The sequence below is a fragment of the Bidens hawaiensis genome, unplaced genomic scaffold (genome assembly GCF_021521415.1).
Source record: "Bidens hawaiensis isolate Kalapana, Puna unplaced genomic scaffold, B.hawaiensis_p1.1 tig00034994_1, whole genome shotgun sequence".
NCBI lineage: Eukaryota > Viridiplantae > Streptophyta > Magnoliopsida > Asterales > Asteraceae > Bidens > Bidens hawaiensis.
This window is the reverse complement of record NW_027496064.1, coordinates 99,675-109,237: the sequence shown is the minus strand read 5'-3', so window position 1 is coordinate 109,237 and position 9,563 is coordinate 99,675. Positions and strand designations below refer to the sequence as shown.

At 34.4% G+C, this 9,563-nt stretch overlaps 1 protein-coding gene across 1 annotated transcript; it reads right to left on the bottom strand.

The window, feature by feature from the left end:
• Positions 1-3,538: 3,538 nt before the first annotated feature.
• Positions 3,539-6,624, bottom strand: LOC143586817 (putative UDP-arabinopyranose mutase 5). Its single transcript, XM_077068281.1, has 3 exons — positions 6,444-6,624; positions 5,347-5,476; positions 3,539-4,696 (listed from the first exon to the last, which is right to left on the bottom strand). The coding sequence occupies exon 3, from the start codon at positions 4,607-4,609 to the stop codon at positions 3,566-3,568; it is 1,044 nt and encodes a 347-aa protein (XP_076924396.1). The 5' UTR covers positions 4,610-4,696; positions 5,347-5,476; positions 6,444-6,624; the 3' UTR covers positions 3,539-3,565.
• Between the last annotated feature and the right edge of the window lie 2,939 nt (positions 6,625-9,563).

Sequence of the window (9,563 nt, the reverse complement as noted above, 5' to 3'; positions counted from 1 at the left end):
AATTAAACGATAACGGAATTTCGGTCTATACTGGCACCATAATATCAGATTGGGGAGGAAGATTAGAATTAGAAATTGATAGAAAAGCAAGGATATGGGTTCGCGTGAGTAGGCAACAAAAACTATCTATTCTAGTTCTATTATCAGCAATGGGGTTGAATATAAGAGAAATTCTAGAGAATGTTTGCTATCCTGAACTATTTTTGTCTTTTCTGAATGATAAAAAAAATAGGGTCAAAAGAAAATGCTATTTTGGAATTTTATCAACAATTTACTTGTGTAGAGGGAGATCTGGTATTTTCTGAATCCTTATCTAAGGATTTACAAAAAAAATTCTTTCAACAAAGATGTGAATTGGGAGGGATTGGTCGAAATGGATTTTGGAAGCCGAGCCCCCTTTCTCCTCTGTCCACAGAGACAAAATGTAGGACTGCCGCCAACAGTTCATCACTGAAGAAAGGACTCACTAAGCCGGGATCACTAACTAAGACTAATCTAATATGAATTAATACTAATATAATAGAAAAGAACTGTCTTTTCTGTATACTTTCCCCGGTTCTGCTGCTACCGCAGGCTTTACGCAATCGATTGGATTATATAGATATCCCTTCAACACAACATAGGTCATCGAAAGGATCTCGGAGACCCACCAAAGCACGAAAGCCAGGATCTTTCAGAAAATGGATTCCTATTCGAAGAGTGCATAACCGCATGGATAAGCTCACACTAACCCGTCAATTTAGGATCCAATTCGATATTTAGAGGTATCGGGAAGGAATTGGAATGGAATAATATCGATTCAGACAGAAGAAGTCAGTGGAATCTTTATGCTCAAAATCCCGATTCAAGTAGTCATTTATTTGGTACCTCTCAAGGAGCAGGAACTGCCATTTTAACCCTTCTCGGGGGATTCCATCCACAAACCCAAAGTTTATGGCTGACTGATATGGCTCATCATCATTTAGCTATTGCATTTATTTTTCTCATTGCTGGGCATATGTATAGAACGAATTTTGGGATTGGGCACAGTATGAAAGATCTTTTAGATGCACATATCCCTCCGGGAGGGCGATTGGTGATTTTATTATTTTTTTTAACCAACAACGAATAAAACCCCACTCTCTGAAACAATCTAATGGAGAAAGACGGCTTTATATGCCTATGATTGCATTACATTGCTGGGTAAGTCATGCCCATTAGCAATGTGTTGGATTTTATATTAATCAACTTTGAATTTTAGTTATTTAGTTTTCTTCAGATTGATTAAAAATTTATATGCACATAAATCTTCATAATTTTGAGAATTAATTTAACAATTGGGTTTTTTTTTCTTTTTTAAGTGTATGTGTATATTCACTATATCTACATGTATATGTGCATGTTTTTATACAAATTTTTTTAAGAGATAAAATAGAATAAAGGAAAAATAAAAATAGATCATCTCAATTTCACCACTTGTAACCAAGTTGGGTATAAGCGCCCCCTCTCATAGGCGTATATATTTAGACAAATAAACGTTTAAAAATTTTGATATTCATTTTAATTAATTTTAAAGTTATACAATATATTTATGTTTTAGGGTGCTTTTTAGAAGTGTACAAACAATTTTTGATCATTCATCACATTAACTTACTATTCAATATTGATTTTAGTAATAAGATTATAACTGATAGAAAGTTAATAATGTCTCCAGTATCAAAAGAGTTCCTTGTATACACTATTTATTTAAATTAAAATAAAGTATAGCTTCAATTAATTTTATAATCAAATATTTTTAATATATGTTTAGTATTCTTTCTTTATAATAAGAACCACAAAATAATAAAAGTGTATTCTTAATTTGTGTATTCTTATCTTGAGTTCTTGACGAATCAAACCAATACCGTATGAACAACATTGCAACCCCAAAAACCAAAGATTTTTTTTAGTGGTAAAAATTATAATTTTTAAAAGATGTTAGTTTTAGATTTTGGTTTATTCAATTAATATAAGAGAACATTTTAGCAAATAGTTTTAAAACTACACCAAATTGGTAAATATTTTTCCTAACTACACCATCTTGGTAAAAAACTCTGGGTTTGGTGTAGTATTTTAATTAACTAGACAGGTGATTGGGCGATGCGCTGGGTATTTGAACACATATCCATGTAATCATGTAACAATTATGGTCGGGTGTTTATGGTTCAGTTTAAACTTTTAAAACTGGTCATTGGTTTGTTTTCATTGTTTGGTCGGGTGTTTATCCAAACCACTATTCAAAATCGAATATAGCCGAACCGACCCAATTATTCAAATTATAATTATACAATTCTTTATTTAAAAATGCATATTTATTTATTGTTTGAGTGTCAATGAACCGCTATGGACTAATATTATGCATATATCAAAAATTAACTTTGGGTTCTCTCACATATTTTACTATTCATGAAATCAATTCTTCTACATCTTACACGTGGTAGGCTGACTAATCACTATTTGTTCTTATCATAGCTATGTTATTATCACTATGTGATATGTCTCTCTCTGTTTGCCAACTTTCACTGGCTGTTTATCTCTTCATATTCCCTTTGTCTCTCTCTTTTCGCCAACCTTCATTTGGTGTTTCTCTCTCTATATACCGGTTTTTTACCATTGTTTTACAATATTTAGTATACCATAAATAAAGTTTGAACAAGAGGAAAATGAAGATGCAAACTAATGTTTAATAGTAAATTCTGTACACAGATAGCATATTGAGAGGTTGATGGTGCACAATGAACCGAAACTTACCTAGGCCATTTTTTTGTTCTTTTTGCTGAAACAAAATGAATATCAGGTTTTCATGTTGCATTTGGTTAGCGGAGAGATAGATGACATTTATATTATCATACTAGATAATGGGGACATTGAGTAAATAACCTTGGAGTTAAGGATTCGCAAGTTGTGTATACAAAATATTGTGGCAAATCATTAGCAACTCTAATATATTCAACTTTAGCACGGGAAGGAGAGACGATAGATTGGCGATGGTATAATAAGTTATCACCCAAAAACACAGAAGTGGATCTACAAGTATTCAAACAACCTCCTAAACCAGTGTCAGAAACTCATAATATGCTATGAGACGAGATGTGGATGATATATATGGTCATAGATAGTCCATGAACCTATGATAGAAGGTAATTTAGTCTATTATTTTATTTTTAAACTTTACGATTCCTTTACCAAATTTACAACTAAACAGTAAACACCACGTCAAACCTCAATATACAAAGGATTCCATGAATCAGACAGCCCCTTAAACAAACATAAGATTCTCATGCCATTAAGATCACCTCATGGACACACAATGGGATCCTTACAGATTTCAGCATCAGGATGATTATGATTTCACAATTCAGTAACCAAACAACAATATAAAGGATTATCATGAGACAAACTGAGATAAACAGAGCAAAAGATATAATGGTTCAAAACATCCAAGTATATATAATTCAACACTAACAACAAAGCAAAATAATAAAAGTACACTACTTATTCATAGACCCTGTTTATCAACTTTCAGACACATAACAGACAAACCGAATCAAACCGTAACCCGAGACCCAACTTCCTTCCAAATCTTCACCCACTCAACCATATTACCTGCAGCGTTAGCAAGCTCGGGATGTGACCCCTTCTTAATAGCCGCAGCCATTTCCACCACGCAAGCCTCAACTGTAACTGCATCTTCTGACAACTTCAATGTCTGAAAAAACGGTACCAATTCCTCCATCAGCTTAACCCCTTGCCACTCTTTCTTCAAACTATCAATCGCACTCCCTCGTTCATTTCTCCAAACATACGGAACCCCAGTTTTCACGCCCAGCTTCAAATGATCACACACCACTTTCACCACAAGCCCACACCACACATCCTCCATTGTCTCCCACCTAACCTTCCCTTCTTTCGCAAGCTTCAAAGCCGGCACAATCGCAGGCCCCACCGCCTCACGGTCAAATGCTATGTTGACCCCACTCATGGGCATCAATGACCCCTTGGGTACAGTCAGGACCGCATCAACATATCTATCATTTCTCAATTCGGGCTTTAAAGATTGAGTCGGTGCATCAAGGTCCGCTAAATTAAGCCAAAGCCCACATGAAAGAACACATGGGACCCCGGTTCGTAGGCTAAACGGGTACCCACGAACAAAGTCGGATCCTTTCCTATACGGGTCGTAAAGAGTGTTAAAAAAGAAAGGTGTTGCTGGTGTTTTAAGGTTAATAATGTGTTGGGTGACTATATCTACTAAATCACCATTGCTGTCTTTAGCGGGAGTGCAATCGTCATCAATTGATATTATGTACTTTTTCTTGGATACGAGGTAGCCAAAATACCGACACACGTATCCGGAAAACATGGACGTGTTAGAAGGGGGTATTACCTTCTCTATGTCGGATTTGATATAGGCGTCAAAATCAAAGCCCTTCGGAATCTTGAGTTCATCTTTGAGTTCGGGATCTTGCACGATTATTAAATGGAATCGAGAAAAAACGGGCCTCCAAGATTCCAAGAAAGATGTGAGGTCAGAATTGAACGCAGCAATCACGATGTCGACCTCGTTTTTATCAATGGTAACTTGAGACATATTGTGATGTACACGAATTAACAAGCTTTTAGTCAAGGAAAAGAACGAGGTCCAACAGTGTTCGGTTTTAGAATTTGTCTGAGCACCCTGTCATACATGTTTCAAATGTTAAAAGGCAGGCTTGCAAACATACCAAATGAATTATTTCGTATAACTTTAACCGAACAAACGATTGAACATGAATAATTAAACGAACTAGGTTTTTCTGTTCGTTTTCGTTCGTTAATATATTGTGCATGTTCATGTTTGTATATGTTTGTTTGCTAACAATATAAACAAACGGTTCATGAACATAAACAAACAAACATAACCGAACATAGATGAACAAACATAACCAAGCAAAAACCAGTTTTAAATAATGTGTAAAACAATGTGTTATGTCTAAAAAGTTATTAAAACTATATACCTTGTAACGGGCCAAACAATTTAAAATAAGTATGTTAACGAACGAACTTAAACAAGCATTATCTATAGAACATTAATGAACGAACATCAACAGACAACAGTTTAAAATGAACGAACGAACTTAAACAAACATTAACAAACGAAAATCAAAAAACTTACATGAACAAATGTAATAAAATGTTCACGAACAAAAATGAACAAACAATACATACATTCATGTTCGTTTGTTTAAGTGTTCATGTTCGTTAGGTTATTAAGTAAACAAACATAAACAAACTCCCCGCAAAACAGTTGACCTAAAAGAATGCAAATTGGATTGAAGTAGAACTTACTAGTGGGTAGAACAGGGGTCAACGTAAGCTTGATATTAAGTGCTTGGATCAAAGAAATGATTTCTTCCTGCCCGGTTGCAATAAAAATCTTCACAATCCTCTCGGTTAGTTTCCCAGCCTTGAGGGTTCTCTGAAAAATAAAAAGTCTTAGGGTACGGTTCCATCTAAATCACACTTTAAATGCCAGTTGAAAACTGTAGGATTGACATTTATTTGTTGGAAAACTTTTGTATACGATTAATTACCATTAAAATAAATTAATTGTAGTGTTTTCAGTCAACAGGATTCTTAAACCTTGCATTTATTAAAAAGTACATTTTGCAAAGAGTCAAATATTGTTAAATGATGTGCGAAAACAGGTGCATAGTATTCAAGTTAACCAATTAGTTTTGATCTTGTATCCTCTAAATTTGATTTCTCGTATTGCTATGCTCGCTTTTATCTGTCTCTTGTTATAAAGTGTCGAAAGTTGTATTTAATTAATATTGACCAGAAGAAAATACGATAATAGAGAAAAGCTATTATGTTGTATGAATCAAAAATTGAAATAAAACGGTCTTAAATACAATATGCGAGTACATAGTTTAGAATGTTATTTTGGGGATCGTGCTTATAAATATGAACTGTAGGGATGTTTGTGTTGTATGATTTGAGAATTGAACATAAAAGCCAGGGGCATTTCTATCTGTGTGTTTCTATTCTAATGAATAATTGGGATTTGAATAATCATAATCAGACAATTAGTTCCGGTGCATGAACAAAGAGATAGATGAATGGATGATTTACTGAAACTTAATTCTCCAAATCTGATTGAGAAAACACAAACAGAAATGCGTATAGTTTTATGATCAATAATCAATACCGTGCAATTAATAATAATAATAATAATACTATGCATAAACAAAATCCCCAAAATCGGTGTTGGCAGGCATATTAATTAGGTTTCAATAAACTTGTGAATGAAAAGCAACAATCAGATAGTTGATAACAACAAGTAACAGATAAGGAACATAATCAATCAAGTAGGTCAAAAGGTAATGAATAAAGTTGATCGATGATTACTACGAGATGTATAATATAAACCTACAATCATATACCAGGAAGAGATCGATGAGGATATGTTCAGGAAGGAAAGAGAGATCTGAGATGTTGTGGAGATTGGAAACAGCAGCGTCAATGGCCAGTGAAAGCAGAGAAGGTGGTGGATTCATTCATTCATCACAACACACAAATTATTATTATTATTTCTCCTCGATATTCCCCAATCTCAATTCTATTTTACCTTTTTTCTTTTTTTCCTACGTTTTCTTTTCCCCGATTACAAGAAATGAAGTACAATTCATTATTACTAGCCGACTTTTCGATAACCGGCTGCCTCCTTTAATATTAGTATTTCTTTTTCTTTTTTACATTTTAGGTTTACCAAACTCGTTTTCAATTTATTTGTTACTATAAAATGAAACAGAAAATCTCGGAAATATAGTTGTTATATAACCAAAAAAAGTACTAAAACGTGTTTGTAATCGTGCTACCCAACTTTTGTTTGCTACGGCACGTACCAGGCAAAAGATAAAACAAAAAATATGTTGTGAATTGAATAAGTATTTGATGAAATTAAGAACAAGATGAAACAAAATCAAGTATTATTGATGAGCAATTAGAAAGAAATTGATTACAGTGATGAAACATAATGACTATACAAACCCTAATTAAGACATATTTATCCCCAAATTAGTTCTAACTACCAACAACTAATATTTGTTAACATCTACAAGTATAGTCCCTGGTGTTACAAACATATAACACTAAGTATCTAAACTAACCAGTAACAAAGAAAGTTACATCATCAGTCCCTGTAGTATGAACCAGCTAACACGTTCCAACATTATTATAACAATCTCCACCTTTGGATTGAGTTAGCCAACGTTTAGAAGCTCTAAACAGTACTGAAACTTCGAACCAGGCAGAATTTTTGTAAACATATCTGCAGCATTGTCTTTAGTATCAATGCTTTCAATCTCCAACAATTTTGACTTTACCACATCTCTTATAAAATATAACTTCACATTAATATGCTTTGTTCTCTCATGATGTATTGGATTTCTGGTCAACAATACTGCACCTTGGTTATCACAATACACAACAATTTGGACCATTTTACCCTTGAGTTCAGAAATGAACTCCTTAAGCCATAATGCTTCTTTTACTACTTCAGTAAAAGCAACATACTCAGCTTCTGTTGTAAAAAGAGTGACAATATGTTGCAATGATGCTTTCCAACCCACTAATGAGCCCCAAACCTTAAAATCATATCCGGACATATACTTACCATTGTCTAAATCCTTTGCAAATCTGAATCTGCAAAGCCAATAACATCTCTATCAAATACACCTTCTCCAAATACCAACCCAACTCTCTTGTACCCTTCAAATATCTCAATATCCACCTGACAGCCTCCCAAAGAGTTTTCCCAGGATTAGCCACATATCTGCTCACCATACTCACTGCATAACCTATGTCAGGCCTAGTGCATACCATCAGGTACATTAAACTTCCCACCACTTTGGCATATGGAACACTTTGCATAAGCTCTTTATCAGATTCTGACATGGATGAATCTTTGTCAAATAGCTTAAAATGCATAGCCAGTGGAGTAGAAACTGCTTTACTTTCTGCCATCTCTTAACTAAGTAACACTCTTTTTATATAAGCAGTTGGAGTAAGGAACAACAAACCTTTACTCCTATCTATTGTAATCTCCATTCCCATAATTCTTTTAGCTTCACCAAGCTCCTTCATATCAAACTCTCTAATTAGTTGTTTAATTTGACATGCAACTAACATATCATCTACATATAGTAGAAGATATACATAGTTCTCTTTCTCATACACTTTGAAGTACATACAACTATCAAACTTGCTTCTTTCAAAACCATTTGACACCATATACTGATCAAACCTCAAATACCATTGTCTTGGAGATTGCTTCAATCCGTATAATGATTTCATTAATATGCAAACTTTACCATTTTGCCCTTCTACTTCAAAACCTTGAGGTTGATTCATATAAATTTTTTCTTCCAAATTTCCATGAAGGAAAGTTGTTTTTAACATCAAGCAGTTCCAATTCATATCCTTCAACAACAGTTAAAGAAAGAATCACCCTTATAGAAGCATGTCTCACAACAGGTGAAAAGATTTCGTTATAATCTATTCCAGCCCTTTGTGTGAAACCTTTTGCCACCAGCCTAGCTTTGTACCTAGGCTTTTCTCCTGGAAATCCTTCTTTGATCTTGAATATCCACTTACAAGCCACAAGTTTTTGATCCTTGGGCTTATCAACAAGCTTCCAAGCCTTGTTCTTATGCAGGGATTCCATTTCATCCTGCATAGCAGCTAGCCATTTTTCTTTATCAACTGAGTTAATTGCCTCAGAATAATGGCTCAGCTGAACTTTCATCTTCTGCTATACTAAAAGCAAATGCAAAAATATTTTCATTATCCCTAAACCTTTGAGGAGGAAATACTTTCCTTCTCCCTCTATTTTTGGCCAAACAATAACTATCACTAGTATTACCCGAACTTCTAGAAATACCCATGTGCTCATCATTTGTAGAATCACTTGTACTCCCTTATTCATACACACTAGGTAATGGATCCACCTCAAACTGAACTCCCTTGTCACCATCTTGACTATCAATTGCCTTACCAATCACCTCTTTGTACATAAAATCGTCTTTGAATATTACATTCCTGCTTATGATTACCTTAGGACTCCCTTCATCAAGTCTCCACAATTTATACCATTTTACTCCATCAAGGTACCAAAGCATTACACGCTTAATCGCTCTTGGTTCTAGCTTACCTTGACTAACATGAGAATAAGCTAAACAACCAAACACTTTTAAATTGCTATAATCAGTTTTCTCACCTGACCATTTTTCCATGGGAACCATCATACCTATAGCACTTGATGGTGATCTATTGACCAGATAAGCTACAGTCTTTACTGCTTTTGCTCAAAACCCTTTTGGCATCCTAGCAGCCATCAACATACATCTAACCTTATCTAACAACGTCCTGTTCATTATCTCAACTAACCCATTCTGTTGAGGAGTACCTGGAACAGACAAGTGCCTTTGAAATACCTTTGAATTTGCAATATTCATTGAACTCACCGCTACAAAATTCCAAACCATTATCTGTCCTTAACTTCT

Coding starts and splice junctions, on each gene's coding strand:
- LOC143586817 (XM_077068281.1), bottom strand. CDS start 4,609: ATGTCTCAAGTTACCATTGATAAAAACGAGGTCGACATCGTGATTGCT.